The following is a 25,260-nucleotide window of genomic DNA, read 5'->3' as shown; positions in this document are numbered from 1 at the left end:
AGATTTAAATATTACTGAAAAATTTACCAATATTACAATTAAAATTCTATTAGTTACTGAAATTTTTTTTCCAAACTGAATCATTACAATGGCAACATGTATTTGCATCACAAACATTCATATACAGCTAGATTAATAAATCATTCTAATCAAGATAAAGCTAGAAAAAAAAAACTTTAATTTTCAAAGTATGAATTAATAAGTAAAAGTATTGCTTTTAGAGTGTAAATTGTGCCAATAGAATTAAATATTCACAACCCTATGTGATTACATGTTAGTGTAAAATTTCAATATTGCTCAAAATCACGTTATTTATTTTTATTACAAAAATGTCCTTATGAAAATCGGCAGAAGTGAAATTCATGTTAAAAGGGTAAGTTTTATGATTCAAAGCATTACAAAACACATTAAAAAAAACTCAAGAACAGCACAGTATTCATTTCCTTCAATGTTGGAAGCTTATTCTAAAATAAAGTATAAAAACCATTTATTATTTAAAAATATTATCAGACAAATAAATAATGAAGTTACAGTAGACTCTTGATTAACTAATATGCTCAGAAATTACTTTATTTTATTAATGCAAATTTTATGAAAAGTTTTACAAATTATAAAAAATTTAAAATTATTAGTATAATAGAATATATTAATTTAATACGAAAATGAATGAATATACACTTTTAAGAATTTTCAGTTGTGCAACTAAAAAAACAAAGAAATGTAGCTTGTCCTCCTGTTTTAAGTTTATCATCCATTGAGCGAATTTAACAAAACAAATATCTCAAAGTTATTTCAGGAAGAATACTTTAATATTCATGCTCTAAGTAATGAAAAAACTCTTTTGTATTACTGTTTGCTACTATCTTATTGCACCACCGTGATATAACAGTTTCCATCTTTCCAAGGGTGGGGATAATTCAAATTATTAACAACCCTACTTTTGAGTCTACTGTAGTTCATCAATGAATAGTATTATTTCACTTTAAGTTATTACTCATCAAATTAATTTATTTATTAGAATTTGAATCCATGATTTTCAAATAAAAACAGTCTCCTGGCAGAAAAAATTAACATAAAACATCAGCTAAACAATTGAGAAGTTTAATATAACATTGGGCACATCAGAGAGATGTGCTATAAACAGAAGGTTAGTGTATTTTTGATCAGAGCATACATATGCTTTGTGTTAACATATATTTTTTGTACAAAATGGTGAGAAGCTCATAAGGCCACTGTACACTCTATATAAAAAGGTATGGATACCACAGTTAAGTGGTAAACAACCTTTAAAGAGAAATAAACTAAAAAAAAAAATCTAGAGTAAGCCAGATGAGTCCAATATAACAAGTTGGTCTCTTTATCTATATACATAACAATAAGAAGCACATTCAGCAACTTGTATGCAGTTTTCTCATGAAGATGATAAAAACTTCCCTTAATTAAAAGGACAGGATATTTTTTTTTTTAACAATATAGCACCTTATCCTCTATTAGAAGAATTTTATTTAAAGTTGGCTGACAGCCAGCTACACTTAAATAAGTTGCATGAATATAACAATTTTCTATTGTTGTTAGATTTTCAATTTCGCGCTATTTTAAGCTTTTGTTTTTACCAATCATAAAAACATAAGTTTACGATAAATTAAACGTTATTTTTCATATTGTCTTTCAAAGTTATCAAAATAATGATTGCACAATAGGTATTTAAAAAAACAAAGAAAAACCATAAAATGGGAAAACCATAAGAAAATAATATGCAACCTCAAAGTCAAAACTATCATTCATAAGAAAATTCATACAAATTCCACGAATGTTGCAATTGAAAATATATACAGAGTAGTCATTCGCTCTTTTAGTCCACTTTTTATAAACACATGGATACAAGTTATTTATGCAAAAACTAAAACTGTACAACACTAGGAAACTTTTGACATTTATTATTCACAGAAATAAGGCAACAGTCAAATTTAGACTTTAAATCAGGACATGTAACAAATTAAAAAACAGCTGGCACAGATAAAAATCTTACTTCGTGTTTAGTACAAAAACATTTGTACATAAACTGCTAGATTACAATTTATAAAATTAAAACATTTTTACACTAGCTACAAGGTTGTGTTTAACAAAAGCAAACTTCTCATTCTTTTTTAAACATTCTAATGAGACCGAGCAAAAATCAGACAAAAACCCATGCAGCAAAATAGATTCTGCAGAGAAAAAAAAATTTTATTCCCATAATTTATGGATTAATATGTCATAAATAGACAAAAATCAAATCAATATATAAGCTACAAGGCAGTGTTTAACAAAATCTTATTCTTTTCTAATCCTCCAAAATGTAATTGAGCATAGAAAAATTGACACACACAATTTTAGATGCTTTATGCCGGTAGGAGAAAAAACTTTGCTGTGATTTATTTGTATAAAGCAAAGGGACTTGTATTCTCCATTCAAAATCATAACTAGAAATCAAATGAAAAATGTAACAAACAGCAGCAGGAAGAAAGAGTCAGATAATGTTGTATCTGAACTAAGCCAGCTAGTAATTTTTAGTTCAATCTGATTGATATTTTGAAGATCCAGTTAAACCCATAACTGATTTGATACTTGAATGAATTTGTAAAAAATTCTCATCAAATAACAATATTTCTATTTGTGCACAGAAAACCAGTTTTCTGTGCATAAAAACCAAAGATTGTACCCCAAACTCAGTACGGGGTTGGGAGTAAGAAAGGGTTTATTTTATATTACTATTATCTGTGCCAGCTATCTTGAAACCCTAATGATTTTTGAGCATAGTGTGAAGACTCACATAACACAATTTTAATAGTAATGACTACTTTGAAAGCTTTATCATACAAATATATCATATAATCAACAAATCTACATAAAAGCTCACAAAATTTGATGAAAAAAAATACTTCACCCCACCCATCCTATTAACTTCCCCTTTCTCAATCAGCAAAAATGGCAGTCCTACAATTGAATTACGGTATTGCTTGTTTTTTTTAATTACAGAAACCAGTCATCACAACTGGTCTGAAAGGGGATAACAAAGTTGATATGCAGAGTTGCACTTCATTAAAGTGATTTCTTTACACTTCTCCAATTCTCGTATTTATCAGTTTCAGAAGTGTAGCAAAAAATGAATAGTGTACACATACTATATATGTGCAGCATTCATGGCAGGTAGATGGCCCCCACTGTTTGACAATACATATCACTCAGGCCTATAGCTTTTATCACCATGGCAACAAACAGAAATCATTTAATGACTTCTTCACTCCAAGTATTAACAAAAGGGAAGACATGAAACTACTGAAAAACTCATGTTTTTAATCAGTTTGCTCTTAAACACTTAATGTGAAGAACTTAGCAAGCAATTAAAAACGATTGCAGATAAATAAAAACAACAACTTTACAAAAAGTGTATCATAATAAAACTAACAAGTAGCAGATAGTTACACTTTAAAAAAGCTTTTATCTGCTGCAGATAGTTGCACTTTAAAAAAGCTTCAAACTGCTGCTGATAGTTGCACTTTAAAAAGCTTATTCGTTCTCATATAAAAAGTTTTCCTTAAAAAAAAAAAATAATGATTAAAAACAAATTGATTAACTATTTTCTTCATTTAACCAGCATTCTAAATGTCATAAATACAAAATAGTAAATATCTTCCAGGTTATAAGAAAAGCATTAAACAATTTTTTTCATTTATTTCAGGACTTATATTTTATGTACAAATGATATATCAAATGGAATGAAACTGGACAAAAGCAAGGCACAATATGTGATATTCAATAATAGCAAGAGGCTTATTAACTAATTCCATTCCCGAGAAATTACTAATAAGAATCAAGCTACAAATAAACAACATACAATTATGTAAACTTAGGAGTTTAAAAAATAATAATTAAAATGCGTTAGACTCTAAATAGACAGCAACAATAAAAAATAAGATATTTCTAAAACAATATAAAGTTGAAGTTTATAAATAAAAATCATGCAATGAAACGAAAGTCGAACCTTAAAATATTGAAACAATAAACACATGAATCAAAGGCTAAAAAGTTGCTCACCTACATAATTATCTTGAAAAAAAATTTAAAAAAACTAATCATCATCCTCCTTAAAAACATTACGTTTTGAATGATAAAACTAGGCTTGTCAATCCCAAGAGAAATATTGAGTTGCCACGGCAAATTTGGTCGGCCAAAGACCCTTTTATTTGAATTTCATATATTTATCACCACTTTAAATCACTCCTTTGATATAGAACAAGTGCTAAGATGGTTGCATCAATCCATTCATATGCTGTAAAGGAGGCGTAATGAAATGTGAACTATTTAGAGTGTTCGGGTGTGGATGCGAGCCCGCTGCATGGTTTGAGTTGCGCAAAACAGAGTAGACATCATCCATTTTGCTAAGCTGCTCAAAGAAAGGGATCAAGTCCCGCAGTTCTGTGTCTGACATATCATCGAACCATGAATTCACAGGCACCTGAAATAGATAAGTTCAATTAACTTTCAGGACTTACTATCTGAACCTTAAAACTTAATTACAATTATGTAACTGATTCTTCACTGTGGTCCGAAAAACTAAAGACCTAGATTACTGAGTAAAGTAGCGCCGTTCTTTTCAGTGTGACCTTTGTGGCGCTTTTGATTTTGACTGGCTTTCGCCGATCACATGGTAAAACAGTCGCCATTTTGTTGACTGGTTTGTATGGTGAAGTATCATTGCCTTTGATCTGTTATTTCTATTTTAGCTTTCCTTTTTTGTTTAATACTTTTACATTAATAATGACAGGTTATTGCGTATTTAGGTACTCTAATAAGTCAAATTTAGGCTTTAAATCATATCATTTACCTGTTGGAGATGGCAATAAATGACAGAAAGTATGGCTACATAAAATTGGCAGTGTAAAAGGGCCTCCAAATTATACTAAGTACGATAAATTTTATAATAAGAAAAGTTATAATTATATTATAGTTGCAGGGGTTTGTCCAGGCCGAATTTACTACCGTTTAGTGGTACCTTCACAAATTCAATTTTAGGAAAAACGGTAGTTTCACAAAATACTTTTTCTTAAAATTTTATTTTTTAATCCTTAAGAAACGATAAATCTATATTTTTGTGCTGATTTTTTATATAATTTTTAATTTTTCACAAATTATGTTTAAATTTTCACAAAAAAGGTACCTTTCAGAAAAACCTAGACAGACCCCTGAGTTATAAATTTGTATGAATAGTTTAGATAACAAAAAAAATTCAAAAATCTAAAATATGGATGATAAAAATTTATTATTAAAATTCCAATCACAATTATCACATAAACCTAAAACTTATATAAGTTACTAAGTACCAATTTCGTTTTCTCAATACTAGTAAACGTTCCTAACTGGAAGAAATGACAATTATTTTTCTTTTTTCTATCCCTTGAAAACTTTCGAAATAATTTGCTTTGTTATGTATCCACATATGTTTAAATTTATATTAACTACACATTTGTTTAAACTGATAAGAACTATTTTGTTAACTGCACCTATTTATTATATATAAATTATTTTCGTTAACTGATCCTGATTAAAGGGTAATTACACAAGAGTAAGTTTCAGACGTGCCAACCTAGCAAAATTAACATTCAGGAGTTTCCCCAACAAGAATTCAGGAGGGGTAAAAAAGGTGTATGTTATGCGACACTTGACACTTATAAGTAATTTTAAATAAAACATTTATTAAATATAAGAATACAAGAAATTTTACTCACTAATAGAGTACAAATTGTGGAAGAATATTAAATGGAAATAAAATATCTAAACACAGTTTCAATCCATTTTTCCTGTACATTTCACAAACATAGCAACACAAAACTGCATTGGGCAGATACTCTCTATTTAAAAAATAAATACCATGTCCTTTATAAAACATTATTCAAAAAATCTTGACACTGTAATAGAGAGGGCTGAAGCCTATTTTACTGCATTTTTGATTGAACACAATCTGCCCATTAATTGTGCTGACCATGCTGGACCATTGTTCTGCAAGATGTTTCCAAACGATGGTATCGCCAAAAAATATGCTGCTGGCAGAACGAAAACAACAGCCATTATAAACGAAATGGCCACAATGGAAAAAGAATCTGTTGTGAAATTTAAAAAAAAAGTCCATTTTCAGTATCAACTGACGGTAGTAATAAGTCTGATGCAAAATTGTATCCCCTTGTTGTTACATATTATAATGAGAATAGTATGATAATTGAGAGCACTTTAATGTCTGTGCCGAATTTAGAAGGAGACTCAACTGGCATAAATATTGCCAATTTGATTTTAAGAGAATTGAATGCAAATGGTATACCATTTGAAAATTGTCTTTCTCTTGGGGCAGATAATGCGCCAGTAATGATTGGTGAAAAAACTGGCGTCGCTGGTGTTTTGAAAAAAGAAATTGAACATTTGGCAGTCATTGGTTGTGCTTGTCATTTGATAAATTTGGCTGCCCAAAAGGGAGCAGTTGTCATTCCTGACAAGATCGATGAATATCTCATAGATATATTTTTCTATTTAGAGAAAAGTGCCAAGAGGAAATCTAGGCTTCAGGAATTCCAAGCTTTGTTCAATGCTGAGCAAAGGAAAATCCTGAAGCATGTGCCACCCGATGGCTTTCATTGGGACGGTGTTTGGATAGATTAGTGCAGCAGTGGGAGCCACTAGCATCATTCTTCAAAGAAGAAGTGAATGGCCAACACTGTAGGAAAAGAAAGCGAGATTCTACCCCTCCTCCTACTACATCAGCAAGGCAGAGCATATTGAGTAGAGAGGAAAGGATTTTCCTCTTTCTATCTTCAGATTTAAATAAGGCCTTGTGCCAATTTATCCTTAATATTCTACCAATATTTGAGGTATCAAATGCAACGCTGCAATCAAGCACTCCCCATATCCATTTGTTGAGGAAAATTTTAATGGATATGTTGAAAGAACTGTTTTCCAGATTTGTCAAGCCTAGTGTGATAAAGTCATCTTCTCTTCTAAATCTTGATTTTAGTGAGTTGGAGAATCAAAAAAGTGATACTGATTTAGTCATAGGCGAGAGGACTTCAAAGATTTTGGAGAATTTACCGAAGAAGAAGATTTTTTTCAAAACTGTACATTTATACTATGTTAGTGTTTGTGACTACATGATAAAAAAATTTCCATTCAAAGACGAAATTTTAATCAATGCTGCAGTGGCCTCTCTCAAGAGGATTGATGAAGCCTCATTTTCATCAGTTAAGTACTTTCTGGAACGTTATCCTATATTACTTTCACCTAACACTGGCAATATTTCCAGTGTTGACGTTTTGCAAAAGCAGTTTTGTTTTCTGCAACTTGAGGCAATACCTCAGGAAATCCTGACAGAACGAATTGATAAGGCTTTCGCTGGCAACATACTTGTAAACTAGTTTGTTTACCAAATCAATGTGATTTTGAGCTAGCCGCACTTTACTATACTCAACGTGATTTTCGTTATTCGTTTTGTCTTCCTTCGTATACTTTTAGAAAATGTCTAAATCGAAACGGAAGTATGTTACCAATTTTAACAAATCATATACTAATGAGTTTCCTTCAATAATTGCATCACGTAAAGGAAGCACTTATGCTTTTTGTTCAGATTGTGCATGTGATATATTAATCGCTCAGGGAGGCAAGAATGACATTTTGCGGCACATAAATGGGTAAAGCACAAAGACGATGTGAAACTTTTGCAAACTAACACGAAGATTTCTTTTCCCGCCGATGACGGTTCGGTCATAAGGTTGAAAAAAAAGAACGATTTAATTGTTGCCAACCGTTGAAAAATATGCACTAAAAATTATAAAAAAAGCAAGATATAATATCGATTCCAACTATCGAGAGTAGGAGTAGCCACTTAAGTTCTGACGTCACTGCATATCGTCATATGAGGTCATCGCATTCAACTCCACAGGAAAGGAGAGGAAAAGGATTCCGACGAATCCTAGTGTAAGGGGGCGGGTCAAATAGGAGTGTTAAAGAGGGGGGAAAAGGAAGCACCTGCAGCTATGCTTTAGGCAGATGGTAGTTTGTTAAGAGAGGACGGAATTAACGCGGGGGGGGGGGGGAACTTACACACTCGCGGAAAAATCAAATAATTTTGAAATTGGCCGTAGATTGAGGTAAAATTCAGGAGCTTTTCGTATCGATTCCGGAGGGCGGGAGAAGAATAAAGAATTCGGGAGACTCCCGCAAAATGCGGGAGACTTCACACGTCTGCATTCACACTCACAGGGTTGCCACAGAAAAAAATTAACAAAATAGTTGCTTTTAATAGCCTAAAGCATGAAAATAGTAGCCGAAAACTATGAAAATAGTTGCCTAAATAAGAACAAAAATTCATCAAAAATATGACTAAAATTTTGTTAATGACTTAATTATCATATACCATGATCCATTTAGTCATGTTGGTGGCAAATATGATAATTTTAATTTTTATATAAACGTTAATGTTCTAGCACTATTTTCCCTTTTATCAATAATTTATCTAGGAAATATATATACAGTGAAAAATGATTAGTCAATTTGAAATTCATGCATCATATCGTTTTAAAAATTGTTTTTTTTTTTTTTATTCAAATCATGCGGAATTTTATAGCCATTGAAATAGAACCATCGAAAAGGCGATCGAGAAACGAAATAGACTTACAATGGAATCTGTACAGACTGAACGAATTAAAAAGTGAAGACTCAAATTTGCAATTCAAAATTTTTAAAATTTTTTAAGAAGAAAAAAAAGCCCAGTGTGTTCAGAAACTATCGTGGGCTGCAGATTTTCAACCCAAGTCATACTAAAAAAAAAAAACAACAACGCTACGGCAACAAAAGGAGTACAGAAAAGTCTCCCAACTGGAAGAAAGTTTAGAGTAACAAATTAAACTAAATACAATATATTATATACAATGAATTAAACATAAAGAAATATTTAAAAAAATATATATATATATAAATGCAATCTGAAAAACTTACTGCATTATCTGGATGGAAGATATAGGAAGCAGGAGAATTATCTACTATGATTACTTTATGCAGATCACGACCTAACCTACCAAGATCCTGAAACAAAACATTAAATTAGAAAAATATACTTTAATGAAAACACAATATTCATATATTGGTCATGTGAAACTGGTGTTATACATACCTTTACATAATTTCCTCGATAAAAAACACAAGATTCCCTAAATAACCGTGAACGAAATACACCCCATTTGTCTAAGAGATCAGCAACTGGATCAGCATACTAAAAAATTTATAAAACTTAATTATAAGTAATTGAACAAAAAACAAAAAAAAGTAAGTTAATATAAAGAGGGCTACTTATAACTTTTTTAAATCATATTTGTGAAAGAAAAACAAATATTGAAATTTCAAAATTATGGGAACTTAATATTTAAATTCATAAATGGTTTAAGGAACGATAATGCATTAACCAATCCAATCTTTAAAATTAATATTTTCATTTAGTAAAAACAGTCAGACTAATACAGAGGGGTGATTGTGCGCCCAACTCAAAAATCCTGAAAATTTCTTGAGTAAAATCATTCAAAAAATAAATATCTTTATAAATTTAAATCATTGAAATTTTCAAAACATGATATTCTAAATGAATTATATGCAGCATAATTTAAATGAATAATTAATTATGTGTAAGTTTACTTTTATCTCTAATCACATTTATTATTCTACCAGAAAAAATATTTACAAATGAAAGAGATGCCAGGTATAAATTTTAGTTCTAATATTTTTAAATAAAATATACCAGAATTTTTATATAGAAATGTGATCGATGATTTCTTGAAACTTCTGGACTTCGGATTTACGGATCACGGTTAGCAAAAAATCCGGAAATCCAGATTTTTTCCAGAGCACAATCACCCCTGACTACATAACTTTTATCATTTATTCATACTTTTTAACTTGTGTTAAGCAGCAAATTGATATGAATCAACTAATAACCCTTTTAAATGCAGAACTAGAATTATTTCTTTCTTTTCTCTCTTTTTTTTTAAACGTTAGGACAAAGTGTTTCTCTTGTGAATTCCATACTTTAATTCTAAGATAATTTTATTTCGAATAAAATTTTTTTAATAAATGTTGGTTTCATAAAAGAAAATATTACATAATATATAAAGATCATAGTTACTTTAAAATTTATAATATTTAAACAACTAATTTAAACTGTATTGTCTCAATCTTCTTAATTCCTTATAAATTAACCATTTTACGAATAAATGAAATAAAAAGACTGGACTAGAAACTGCTGGACAATAATTACAAATACCATGTAATAACAGAATATACTCAGTGCATCTCTATGTGACAATGACTACTTTTCATGGGTCTAAAAAAAAATTAAAAAAGAGATTTCATGACAAAAAGAGTTTTATTACAACAAATTTGTGTCTTATTACAACAAATTTTAGTTAACGCGCTGAAAATCAGTGTTAGTCAATAACTGTTAAGCTAGTAGTAAAAAGATGCTCCAACTAAGAGAAAAAATTTGAAGGGAAAAAAAAAACTGAAAATCGGTGTTATAAAAATGCAGTTAAAAAGGAACAAAAATGAAGTGAATACGGAACAATGTCCTTTGAGGGGAGTTATCAGTGTAGATAAATAGTCAGACACAAGCAAGACAGAAATAAAGAGCAATAAGCATAATTTCTAGGTTTTACAGAAAACTGTATCTTCTTATAACAAATTATTTATTTTTAACCGACTGAAAGACAAGTTTTCCAGGGGATCCTAAGATATTTTTCTTTAATGCCATCCCTTTTCCATTGAATTACAAGGAACAAAAATGATTTGTTATGCAGGAAAACCACCACATGAAATGTTAAATCAGGATCTAACACTTAAGACTGGCAATTCTATACTACAAATGAATAACTCTTTGCAATTGTTTCATAAATAACTACTAAGTTGAAACAATCAAAGTACAGTGCACTCCCGATTATCCGGGTTAATCACCAGGACAGGTCGCACAGACAATCGAAAAACACAGATAATCCGAAAACTCCTTTTGTTAAAAGAAAAATTCAATATCAAAACAAAAAATATAAAAATTACTGACATTTGCATGCATAACATCAAACTAGGAATTTTCCTTTTTAAAAAATGTGTAATGCGTCTTCGCCATATATCGATACACATATTTTATGAACCGCAGTAATGTCACCGTAATCAAATCCTCCCATATAATCTAATAAAGCTTCCACAGAGCAGCAGAATGAGAAATTGTATTTCATTCATTTACTACATCTTTTGCATCAGTTACTATCATCACTATTTGATTTAACAACATAACGATGTCTTCATCAGTCAAATACTGGAAGCCAGGCTCACATGCATCACTTTGAAACCAATCTTCTAAATTTTCTTCATGAAGAATTTCGAAACCTTAGATTTCTTTTGCTTGTTCGAGAATACTGTTATCATATGTTTCTTGAACATAAGAGGATTGTTCATCAAGCGGTATGATCTTTCTCCAAGATCGTGATAACGTAGACAATTTTACCTTTGACCATGTTGCTGATATTACATATACTGCAATCCAATAACGAATATTGCTTCCAAAAATTTGGTAGTGTTATAACTTCATGAATCAAATTTTTTTAATCTTGAAAATGTTTCTCTTTATATTTTTTGTGTGACTCCGGAATGAGCACGGATAATCCTCAAACCGGATAATCTGCACACGGATAATCGAGAGTGTACTGTATATGAAATAAAGTTATTAAAATCTGCCACCAAACTATTTTACTTACTTTAGCAAGGCTAGCTGTAAATAGAATGCATTCGTACATTTCTCCCATTTTTTGCAAAAATTCATCTACGTAAGGCCTCTTAAGAACATAAACCTGCAAAAAATGGATAGGTTAGAAATCAAACTGAAACAGTTTTATATTTATGAAGTTAATAAGGGTGATTAGCATTTTTAAAAGCTTTACGGTTAAATAATTTTGCTTTTAAATGAAACTTTTTCTCAATTCATACATAATAGATTATTTTAGTTAAACTACAGAATATTGAATTAGATTATTTTTTAAACAAATTTTTTCCCACACATTTTACACAAAAGTATTTTCTCCCAATCATATATAAAAGGATATACAGTGGAATCCAGATTTTAGGTATTCCATCAGACTTGCATTAAAAAACACATGAAGTGGGAAAACATAAAATCGAGGTAAAAACAATCAAAATTCTAAAATTAACAGAAATTTTATTTATTGTTTTCTTGTTTTTAGACCTGATTTCAATATCCCTCTAAATACATACTATTGTTTGCAAATTTATAAATTTAATTTTGGGTTTACAATCACAAATAAATATTGTTTCTGAGTCTTTTTGCTTTAAAACTCTTCATAGGAACATCTCCCCTTATTTTTTACTTACCTTCCTCACTTTTATCACTAACATCCGGAACAGGCCTTAAATCAAATATTGAAGGAAATGAAGAGTAATGGGATGTGTGTTACAGTTGATATAAGCATCACCGTTTTCAGAAGATCTTCAATTACACAATTTTATTCCAAAGGGTCAATTTTCCCATTGGACACCGAGAAACCTACTTTATTAAAACCATTTATAATGCATTTTAGTCAACCAAGTCCAAGGCTGTAGAAATCAAATACAGGGAGCCTGCACCTTTAATTTTGCTTTAAGAGCAATTTGCAGGTATCCAGAATCAAGAAAAAAAATATTATTATCTAACCTGTTTAGTATAATATTCCATAAATGATTAGATTATTCCCAAGAATCAAAGATTGAAGTTTGAAAAAAATTCACATACAAGTTTTTGCAATTTCAGCTCTCATACATATTTTAACCATCCCACAACCTTTCGAATTTGGATTCAAGGAGGAAATCTCCTCTCACTGACATAAGGACAATTATTTAGAATAAGAAAAAATAGCAGAACAGCTTCAAAAAACTAATAAACAAGCCTTTTTTTCAAAGAAAAAACTCTGAATAAGTTTCTGCGAGCTTTGTAGTTAATCTGTTAGAATAAACATATAAAGTGGGATTTTCCTTAAGAAAAGATAACGTAAATCCAGGATAATTTAACATTATTGGCAATTTTCACGGACAAGTAGAACGGGAGACATACAAAACAGACAACGTAAATTAGGGGTTACACTGTATGAGGGGTTTCAAAATATTCTCAGATTTGGAAAGAAAGAAAAACTTTTTTTAATATCATGATTTTAAAAATCATGTGGAAGCAAGCTGTAACAGTAACAGCATAAGAAAGAAACAATGGATTCATGATTTCAAAAACCAAATAATTAAATATGCTATTTGAAATTTATGAGTTGTAAAGTCAGAATAAAAACATTGCACTATTATTCACTTCATTAGGGCTAAATAGAAATACTGCTGTGATGCATAAATTTTGTTACAAATCGGAATTTGTAACAAAATCCTCATTCATAACTGGTGCCATACTATCATATGTTGATCAAAATTCTGCAAAAATTTTATTGGAAAATACATTTCTTATTTGTGGAAATCTGAATCATCGATCTTGAAATTATCAGAATTCAGCAAATTAGCGGTAAAATCACATGTCTAAGTTTATCATAATGCATAATATACACAAAAATAAATTACCTGATGAATAACTCCATCAATTTCCACAGGAACTATGAAATCAGCATTACTAATTGGCTAGAAAATTAATATATATAAAAAGAATTAGCTTTAAAAATAATATAAGCGAAAAAAAAACTCGCAAAACAAACTTTTATGCTAATTACAAAAATTTTTATTTAGCAAATGCAAAGATTTATAATTATCCTCCAAGAAAAAAAAAATGCGTACAAAATTAATGAACAAGAATTTCAAAAGCACTGATAAATTTTTTTTTAAATTAGAAAATTACTTTCAATAAAAATAATTCAACTGCGCTATAAAAAGTTACATCAAGTTGCATTGCAAACCACACTATATAAACATATTTGAAATTCCTTAAGGCATACAACAACTAACTCCAGTCAGAATAACATAAAAATATAATGATTCAAAGTACAATATTGAATGGAAAATCTACATTAAGTTGGAAAAGCTGCAAAAAAATACATTGCATTGTTATCCAATTAAATAACATTACATACAGAGTTGGCAAGGTTTTGAACACAAACTAAATTGAACGAGCAAACGCAAACAAATTAAAACCCACAGTACATAGTTTTGTGGATTTGCATCTTTTAAAATTAATTTATTGAAAGATTTTGAATTTAAACTAGTTAGCTTTAGTCCTTCTTAATAATTAAACTGTCCAAAACTAGATAATGCAACATAGATAATTTTATTTGAATACTCAACATTTATGAAAAAAATAACAAACAAATAAAAAAAATTTAATTAAGTTGCCACTTTTAATTAGATCTCCCCTTGGAAATATATATTTTTTTTAAAAAAGAGAAATATCTTCTGTAAACCTTCTGGTGTTCTGATTTGTGTAATTTTAAAAATCATTACGAACATACTCAAAACAAAATAAAACTTAAATGAACAAAATATCTAACAATGCTGACATGCAATTTTTAAAAGTACTTTTTAAATAAAAACGAAAAATTACCTTAAATGAACTATGAACAAGAGTTTCATCAAGGTCGATGACGAGGCACATCTTGTGAGCATCTTGATGTTTGACCTGCGGAAGAAGGTGTTTATCTTGAGGAAGGAAGCCCTTTAAAACAATAAAAAAACCAGAGAAATTGAACCTTCGTGTTCTTATTTCAAAATCACTAACCTAACTTTGATTGTCAAGATATTAACATAATTTTTTTACAATGCAAACTAAATTAAAATTAACAGAAAAATATATTTAAACTTAAAAATAATAAAACTATTGCGAGATGTTCAAATTAAAAAAAAAAAATTTCATGAAGGAAATATTTAAAACACATCAATAAACATTACTGTCATAACATAATTCACTGTGAAACTATATATGAATTTCTAAAACAAGGTATCCAAATGGAGTTATAACAACTGAACAAAAATCTGGTCTTGCTTTCTTTATTAAGTTTTTTAAAAAAAATAAAAAAAACACGGTGGAAACTTTCTGGGCCATAAAAAAAACCTATCACAGTACCTATTTTAGGTTCCTTTTAGAAAAAATGAATTTAAAAAGTTGGTACTTTTCTGTTAGAAGGGGATCTCACCTAACCTAAAATTTATTGAGAATCATCAATTTATTGACATTAACAAGTCTTGTTCATTCTTTGAAAGAATTGTTACTATTTCAACTAGGTGACAAAAATTCCTTTAACAATTGGAAGAATTTTACTAAACGTCACAACTAGCAAGTTTTTGATTTGATAGCAGAAACTATGTTTTAAACTACCACTTCAATAACTTTTTGACAGATGACTACCCTGAAATATTACATTTTTTATGATAGTTAAAAACAGTATTGATGCCTTGTGCAGCATCTTTACTGATTACCACATGCTATTAACTACTTCTTGAATAATTAAGTAAATAATGCTTTTTTTAAAAAATTATTAATATGCATAACAATTGGAACAGTTCTTACTTAAGGTAGACACAAAACAGCCTCGGAAGCTTGCCCTCTTTATTATATAATATTTATATGTGTGAAATAAGAATTTAAAATTATTTAAGTTAATATATTTCAGTTATAATTTTGACACAAAACTTAAAAACATAGTTTTTATCATTGTTCCAAAAGAGCACACACACTACAAAATTGATAAACCAATTGCAGTGAAACATAAAAATTTAAAATAATCTTAATATGAAAAGTAAATGCCATGTGAAAGTTTACCTTAGATGATCTAGTGCTAGATTTTACGTCTTGGTTACTTTCAGCATGGATTGGTGGGTTTGGTCTCTTCGATTTTGCACCAAAGCAACAGAGTAGAGTATTGAGGAAGCCTTTATGTCTGGGTTTTTTCACAGACGTTAAAGCTAAAATAAAGAAAAAATTATATTTAGTTATACATAAATAGGAATCTTAAACCTACCAATGCTTTGACATTAAATCAAGAGCTTAAAACCCAAATGCTTTCTAATTGATTCGTTTAATTTAACTTCTCACTGGCATTGATAAGAGGTTTAAAATATAATTTTTAAATGTATTTGTAATGCTCAGATAAAAGAATTGTTTTTCAGCAATAGAAAAGCATCAATTAAATTCCTACAGGTATCGATAAAAGCAAAAAATTTTATAATCTGGAATAACATTAATTAAGTTTGCAATTAAGTTTCAAATTATGCAATAATAATAACATTACAATAAAACATTTTTAGATCAAAATGTATACAAAATCATCAATAAATGATCAATGCTATTTCCTCATTTTAATTTCAACTCATCTTTATTCAAGAACTTATTTATTTTTTACATTTACTTAATGAAACTTACAGTGCCTGCAGTTTAGATGAGACAGTCAGTATTTATAAAAAAGAAAATTGATAACCACAATAGGTTACATTTTTCAAATTAATGCTTCAAAAAAATTCAAAATAATCTAAAATGGAAAATCTGCAAAATTTGTAGGAGCTAACCAGCATGTTAAAGAATGGAAAGTAGCATAACCGCTTTTCATTTATACATTAAATCTAACTAAAATATCGTTACAACCAGCCTTGATTAGTTTGGTACTTTCATGCTGACAAACCAGTAGTATATTATGCAATATACTTACAACCATAATTCCCTTTATAATAAAATTGCAAGAATTATTAAAAAAAAAAAATTTAACTCTGAAATTTCTGCATGCTCTACGACTTTTTTATCACAATTAAACAAAAATTTTATGTAATAGGTTGCCTTAGAATGATGTCTGATTATGACACAACCAATCTAATCACTGTAATTTTTTATTGCTAACAGTTAAAATTCAATCACTTATAACAAGTGAAATATGCTTCAATGATTATAGTTCTGAGACTTTAAAAAAAAAAAAAAAATTAAAAATAGAATAAATGTTATCCAAATAAAATAAAAAATTTTAATTAGTTTCACCTGTTCAACTCAACTTCAGCAATGCAATGGAATTTCATACAAAAAAATAAATAAATAAATCAAAACTGGAAAATCTTGATTTAATGTGCAGGGGTCTGTTTAGAAGAAATTTGGGTCCGTTAACGGACCCTTCACAAAATCTTTTCATAAAAACGGACCCTTCACAAAATATTTTTAACTTAAAAACGGACCCTTCACAAAATGATTTTTCTTTTAATCGGATCCTTCACAAATTTGTTTATCTTCATTATTATTTTGTTAATCGAATAAACCCTTTCCAGGGCAAAAAACAAGAAAGATAGATGTAAACGAATTAAGTTTTGTCTTCGGCAGACGATTCTTCCATTATTCGTCCGAAATTAATATTCTGCGTTAGCAGTATAGACTAAATACCAAATATTTGTATGTTGCATCTGTAATTTAGAAGCAGCAATTGTTGTTTATTTTTTAAAATTTAAGTTCTTTAATTATAATTTTACAGTGCTGAGCATAATCTTGTATGTCTTTACTATTTAAAAACTCCTTGAAAAAGTTTTTTTTTGCAATAACGGACCCTATTTGCACAAATTCATAAAAGCGGACCCTGGTTGAAAGAATGTGAGTAATTTTTTCACAATTTCACGAAAAACGGACCTTTTGGACAGACCCCTGATGTGTGTGTAACAAGTGAAATAAATATATCATAGCTTTAAAGTGAAACAGCTAGGTCGATGATTTAAGGCAATTGAAGAAAAAATAATAAATAAATAAAAAAGTTATGGAAATAATTTTATTAGTTAAAAATTTAATTTCACTAATTTAAGAATTATAATTTCAAAGGCAAATAATAAAAATGCTTATAATTAGCAAATCTTGAGTTAATGTGCTTCGCTTGTAAATCGACAATATTTTATTAATTTCAAACAAAACAAAAATTAAAAGAACTCATAGACTTTTCCTTTTAGCACTGTTTCAACGATAAGACATTATTAAATCCTCCCTCCACGCAATACCGAAACAGAAACTGCAGATTACATATTCAAACATATAAGGAAAACCTGTTTCGGTAACCACTGAATGCGCTACTCATATGTTGGACAAAAACTCAACACGCGGCTAGACAGGTTCTGCTTTATGCTGGAGGGAGAAATTAAAAGCTGTTCTAGTGTCACAGCCATGGGCAAAGCTCGATTCCAATTTGAGTTAAAAATAAATCCATCGAATGGGATTTGGAGAATTATAAAAATGTAACGTTTCATTTTTCACTGGACTCTAACGAATGTAAACACGAGACTCTAAATAAAAATAAAACTTGTTTTATACGGGTCACGTGAAATTCCAGCATCTATTTATTACGTCATAAAATTCTCTTTTGTCATAAAAATACAGACTCTACTTGTAGTTTTATTAAAAGTGGGGTTATGATTTTTAAGGATAAACCATAATAATTTATCAGGAAATGTGCACAATCGTTCCATATTTCATAATTAGAGTTAATTTTTCAGATATTAACTGACTCTTCACAAATATAATTAAGAAAAAATAATTTATGACGGATCAGTTAGGACCTAAATTTCTCTTTAAAAGACCATAATAAGCTTTTATATTTTCTATCAAATTTCTGAAAATAATTAAAATAAATCATCAGGGGTCTGTTTAGAAGAAATTTGAATCCGTTAACGGACCCTTCACAAAATATCTTTTATAAAAACGGACCCTTCACAAAAATGATTTTTCTTTCAATCGGACCCTTCACAAATTTGTTTACCTTCATTATTGTTTTGTTAATCGAATAAACCCTTCCCAGGGCAGAAAACAAGAAAGATGGATGTAAACGAATTAAGTTTTGTCTTCGGCAGACGATTCTTCCATTATTCGTCCGAAATGAATATTCTGCGTTCAGCAGTATAGACTAAATACCAAATATTTGTATGTTACATTTCTAATTTAGAAGCAGCAATTGTTGGTTATTTTTTAAAATGTAATTTTTTTTAATTATAATTTTACAGTGTTGAGCATAATCTTGTATATCTTTACAATTTAAAAACTCCTTGAAAAAGCTTTTTTTCGCAATAACGGACCCTATTTGCACAAATTCATAAAAGCGGACCCTGGTTGAAAGAATGCGAGTTATTTTTTCACAATTTCAAGAAAAACGGACCTTTCAGAAAATGTCTGGACAGACCCCTGATATGTAAATAAAAATATATAAATTCTTGATCAACGGATCCCAAATGTTGTTCCGAGAAACCCTCCATGAAAGGGTTTCAAGAGTTCCCAGAATTTTTACTTTTTTTCCCCTTAATCAGCAATGAAACCTTTTATTTATATTTAGATACAATAATCGATTATTTAAATAATATTTCGGTTGCCGTTATGGAATTGTTTAAAGCAAAATGACAATGAAAATAAAATTGCATTTACTTTTGTATAAAGAATATTTTTTCTTATTACAATATCATGAATAAATTATGAAAAAGACATGCATTTATGAAAAATTGCATTAGTATTTCCCATTGCAATTTTCTAATCAAAATAAAATAACTAAATTCGTTAATAAGGAAAATATAATTAACTATAATAGCATAATATAAATAATAATTAATAACATTTCTTTTTAACTATAACTTCAACGGAAAACCATGATTTGTTTCATTTTCATTATACGTTTATTCAACATACACAAATTCAGAACTAGAAACAGCTATAGGACTACGAAATCAACTGTCGAACAAAAAACATAATTATGATAAAACGATGAAAGAATAATTCCAGTTTTTAAATATTTTTAAAAATCTTTTATAGGTTAATACGCTTAAAATTGTCGTTATATAATTTTTTAAAAAGGTTGGGGTTCTGCCGATAGAAAGTCGGTCACTTAGTGAAATTGGGTACCGTTATTTTAGATAAACGAGTATGCGTATTTTTTCAGTCTCACATTTTCAAAAGCTTTTCATTCATCTATAAATAAAAAGAATGATATTTTAGTGTCCAACAGCAGCCTCGCACATCAATTAAATCGCTTGCCACACACAACTGAAAATATCTCGCATCAAATTTCGAATCTAAAAATCTTGGACGAAGTAAGCGATGAACTTAATGTCTTTTTTCAAGATATCCTCTTATTTTTAAGTGATGCCCTTCGCGGTGTGGTGATAAATTTGGCAGAAGAACAAAAATAAAAACACGGAAACAGCAGCATCATTTGACGTGAACGCTATCATAGAGAAATCAAACAGCATGACAATCATAATTATTATACTCGCTCGAAATTTCAACTAGTTTTCTTTTGAATCTCCGAAAACGTTGTTCAACTAACAGACGACAAAATTTGAATATTTATCTGAGTTGTGAAGTCGTTAAAAGAAACGTTCGATTTCGATTGAGGACTTTTCTGGGAGTATGACTTTGGTAATTTTCATCAAAATTTGAAATACTGAAATTTTCTCCAAAGCATAAGAAAGTATTGATATTATTACAAAGTAAATGTTAACTTGAAATTATATGTTATATTATAACATAATAACAGTTGAAGAAATAAATCATAACAAATGCATTTAAAATATAAAATATTGTACGAGAAGAAAAGCTAGACATCAACATCGCATACGCACACTATCAAAACATACATTAACATCACAAGAAAATTTAGTGAATGAATAAACAAACTATGGTACATTAAATTATTTTTTAAACTAACTTTTAACAACCAGTTTATAGAGCGGACTCATTCATACATCTATTCATTCATCCGCAGATCGTAATTTTGACTTGAAACAGAGAACGGTCAACCTCCACAATCCAAGGACCTTACCCTTACTCCCAGAGGTATGATTTGTTATGGGAACATGGGGAACCTTGTGACCTGACAGACTTAACGTGCACCACTCACCATTTACTACAAGGGAAGTATTTGGTCGACGTGGATCGAACTCACGATCTGATGGACATGGGCTCTACCAACAAGGCTATTTCGGCCCATTATAGGTTTAAGAGCCATTAGTGGAAAAAGAAATAGACCATAACCTCAAAAACGTTCAAATTTAATAAATTAATTTTATAAATTGCAATTTAAAAAATAGTCACAATACTCAATCGAATAAAAAATTTTGTACATAAAAAATTATAAAAATTTGACTAATTTACTTATTTTTTATTCGATCAGTTTAGGGCATAACTTTTTAATAATCGGAGTCGAGTAAATTTTTTCGAATCTTACAAAATAGTTTTGTTACAGACTAAATCTGAGGCAAAAGGTAGGATGCGAACAAATAAAGCGTGGAACCAAAATTTTCACGAGACGAGTCTAATTGATGCAGATGAGTAAAAAATAAAAAGCAAAGAAAACTACGTTTTTTTTTTTTTTTTTCAAATTTTTTAACAATGACTAGTTTATTTGTCACGCGTTTTCTTTTTTCATTGACAAGTTGAACCCGAAAGATAAACAATCTGATGACATTTTATTGGTGAGTCTCGTCAAGGTCGAAAAGGTGTATCCGACGTCTGAGTTGTTAACTATATTTTGTCGCTTTACTACTGCGTGGTATAAATCACATATCACTCATCCAAATCTTTCATTATTTAAAGAGCGAAGGAGGTTTATTGACAAGATAAATGGTAAAAAGAAACTATTTTGCTGAATGAGTCGATCAAAACAAAGGATTAGCCAATAGCAGATCAAATCGATTCTTTATTTAGGAACTGGGAAAATGTTCAGAATAGAATTTGTACCTATTGAATCAATAGTAGAATTATTTTTAGTTGTCAAGGGTAACACATTTATGAATTTGTAAGGAGTATTACGGGACAACACATATTCTACTTTAATTTCAGCACCAGGGAAGGCTAACCTTTTAGGGAAGCATGTCACTTTCAAATTTTTCAACTTGGGCTAGAAAATATAAATAAAGAAAATATAAATAAGAGGAAAAAATGTATTTTAGAAGATTTTTTTATTAAGATCAGAAAATGCGAATATGTTTATTTATATAATTTATTATTAATCTTGTTATTAGTTTGTTTTAATGGTTTTTCTACGTCTGTGTATACTTATTTTCTCGGCGCAAGCCTAAAATTAATTATAAGCAATTCGTTTCGAAAGTTACGTTTAAGGCTAAATGCGAAAGAGATTTCTCACAAAATGGGGAAAAAAGGACACTTCTAAAATTGAAGATAAATAAAAATTATAATCTCAAAAATCCAAACCACGATCATCAAATTAATCTGTTAACGTGTTATTAACTCTAAAAACAAAACTTGTTTTCTTAGTAATAATAAAAATTAACTTTCACGGTGAAGGATTTTTTTCTTTCTTTCTTTCTTTTTTTTTTTTTTTTTAATTTTTAGAATTTATTTATTTCTATGTAAACCGAGCTGCTCAGCCGAAATAAATTACTTTCTAATCTGAAACTTATGTTTGCTTAGATATAATTACATTCAACAGATTTTTATTTATACATTTTTTTTCTTCATTATTTACACTTATGAGCAAAGAAATTAATTATAACTACAAACGAGTGAATCAAATCACTTTCAAATAAAATTAAATACATTTAAGATTTTTTATGATTGCAGCTTTACATAGCCTCAACAAGTATAAGAAATTAATGATAAAAAAATTAAACGGTTGATTTATTTTATTTTATTTAAATCAGATCTTTTTAATTTTTTTATATTTATCATCCAAATCATCGAATAAAATGTATTAACAGTAGTAATATTATTTATAAACGTTAATACAGCCAAAATAGTTTATATTTATCACCAAAATATTTCAACAATTATTATTGCTAACTAATCACTGAATAAATAAAAATCACGATTATTTTTATTCAATCTAAACATCCTAAGATTTTCAAGATAGGAAAGCAAATTGTAAGTTGGATATCCAATAAAGAGTAAATTAGTGTAGATTAGAAAGAAGAAAAAAATATTGGTAGTTATGGGTAGAACAAGTCAATATTTGTTAGCATTAACTACGTATTAAATATATTTTAAAAACACACCAAGTATTCAACTATACATTAAACTAAAAGGATAAAATTAGGTTTTTTACCAGCAAATTATTATATAAACAATTATAATCTAACAAATTATAATTTGACAGTTTAATGCAACTCTATGCCATTTCTAGTACCTAATTTTATTTTATTGGTCTATTTTGAAATATAATTTACCCTTTCATTAATTCTTCATTATCAATCAAATCAGACTACAAAAAGAATCGCATCCTAAAGAATATATTTATAAAAATATTTTCAATTTAATGATTTAAAAAAAAAGAAACAATTGGTTTAAATCAATTATTTTCTTTAAAAAAAACGCAGTTGATTAAAATCAATGACTTTAAAAAAAAAATCAAGTTATTTAAATCGCATTTTTAATTATTATTTGACCCTGACCCCAACATAGCATTTTTTAGTTTTTAAGGTCTTCTGTATAATAATAAAATCCTTGTTGCATGTACATCTGTTGCAATGCAATTCTTGTGAGCATATTATCAAATAGCTCGTTTTTTAGTTTCAAATTCAAACTAAAATTTGTAATGCTAGTAACTTAAAAAATGTTACTAGCATTACAAATACTTAAGCTCATTCATAAATAACATAGATGATATTTTGTTTTGTAGTAACTTCGCGCACAGAACATACACATGTAAAAGTGCAGAATTTTAAGTTTTAGTACTAAATATCTTCGATACATTAATTCTCAAATTTTTTAACAGAAGCTAAGCGCATACATTGATAACATTTCGATGCACACAACACGACAAAAAGAATAATAGAAATACATAAAGCCGTCAATTTTCGCAACGAAATTCTCTACATGCCAATAACATCGAAAACACCTAATAAAAAAAGTTAAAAAAGACAGCACACAGCTAAAATGACATAGAATGCACACTAAAATGTCCGAAAGCATCTTGAGCTTTGCTTTAATGGCATTTTTCTCAAAACAAAAACAATAGTGCGCCTCGTGTTCAGCATGAAGAAAAATATCCAAAGCTCATATTACAGACCGAGAAAGGAATACCATAAAACCAGAGAAGCAATGCAGCATTATGTAAAATGCGCAATTTGTTACAGAACTGTCAAAAGTGTCCTCTTCCATTGTCTCCGCAACAGTAGAGCACAGAGAGACAAGGCCAGTCAAGGTTAAAATCTTGAAGTTGAATTGAAAAAAAAAACTATATAAATCTATTCATGCGTAAATTTAATCGGAACAAATGCGTAAATGTCCTCTGTTTAAAAAATAATTGATATTTCTACTGTCACAACAATAAAAAAAAAATTCCTTTATTCATAACAGCCCCATAATGTGGCTTAGATCAAATACTCCTGAAGCTTGTTTAAGTGGTAAACAATTTAGGAAAACGAAGAAGAAAAAACTCTAGCTTTCTAGAACAAATGAAAATGACTTATTCCAAAGGGTTGAGTTTATTTGTCCCACCTAGGCAGGAATATGCAATACTTTTTTTACCTAAATATTTTTTAGATAGCGTTCCCCTCTAAGGAAAGAAAAATATTTTTGTTTAGTTTAGTTCTTTTCAATTATAAATTACTATTTTTAAAAAAATTGTATGTATAAATTTTAAGAAAAAATAAATGAAATTCGATAAAAATTTGAGAAATGATGGAAAATAGTAATAAAAGTTAACAATTAAAAAATAACTTTAAATAAACAGTCAAACCTGCTTATCTGTCTGCTGCCGTTGTGTGCTAACAGGGGTCTGTTTAGAAGAAATTTGGGTCCGTTAACGGACCCTTCACAAAATATTTTAACTTGAAAACGGACCCTTCACAAAATATTTTAACTTAAAAACGGACCCTTCACAAAATGATTTTTCTTTTAATCGGACCCTTCACAAATTTGTTTATCTTCATTATTATTTTATTAATCGAATAAACCTTTACCAGGGCAGAAAACAAGAAAGATGGATGTAAACGAAGTTTTGTCTTCGGCAGACGATTCTTCCATTATTCGTCCGAACTTAATATTATGCGTTCAGCAGTATAGGCTAAATACCAAATATTTGTATGTTCCATCTCTAATTTAGAAGCAGCAATTGTTGTTTATTTTTTAAAATTTAATTTTTTTAATTATAATTTTACAGTGTTGAGCATAATCTTGTATATCTTTATAATTTAAAATAATTGTAATTTTGCAATAATTACAATTACAATTTTGCAATAACGGACCCTATTTAAACAAATTCATAAAAGCGGACC

At 29.0% G+C, this 25,260-nt stretch overlaps 1 protein-coding gene across 2 annotated transcripts in view; it reads right to left on the bottom strand.

The window, feature by feature from the left end:
- Positions 1–1,085: 1,085 nt before the first annotated feature.
- hzg (CTD small phosphatase herzog) overlaps positions 1,086–25,260 on the bottom strand; it is a 31,340-nt gene continuing 7,165 nt past the window's right edge. The window contains exons 2-8 of one of the 2 annotated variants that reach the window (XM_016053743.5): positions 15,851–15,993; positions 14,636–14,746; positions 13,666–13,722; positions 11,817–11,909; positions 9,194–9,292; positions 9,019–9,105; positions 1,086–4,498 (exon numbers count right to left, since the gene is read on the bottom strand). In XM_016053743.5, coding sequence (XP_015909229.1) covers positions 4,283–4,498; positions 9,019–9,105; positions 9,194–9,292; positions 11,817–11,909; positions 13,666–13,722; positions 14,636–14,746; positions 15,851–15,993 — 806 coding nt within the window. In that variant the 3' untranslated portion in view covers positions 1,086–4,282. The remainder of the gene's footprint in view (positions 4,499–9,018; positions 9,106–9,193; positions 9,293–11,816; positions 11,910–13,665; positions 13,723–14,635; positions 14,747–15,850; positions 15,994–25,260) is intronic. The other variant, XM_016053744.5, reaches the window with a different exon arrangement.

Source organism: Parasteatoda tepidariorum, chromosome 8 (assembly GCF_982258835.1).
Source record: "Parasteatoda tepidariorum strain Cologne lab strain chromosome 8, Ptep-v5.0, whole genome shotgun sequence".
In the NCBI taxonomy this organism is placed as follows: Eukaryota; Metazoa; Arthropoda; class Arachnida; order Araneae; family Theridiidae; genus Parasteatoda; species Parasteatoda tepidariorum.
This window is presented reverse-complemented; position numbering and strand designations above follow the sequence as displayed.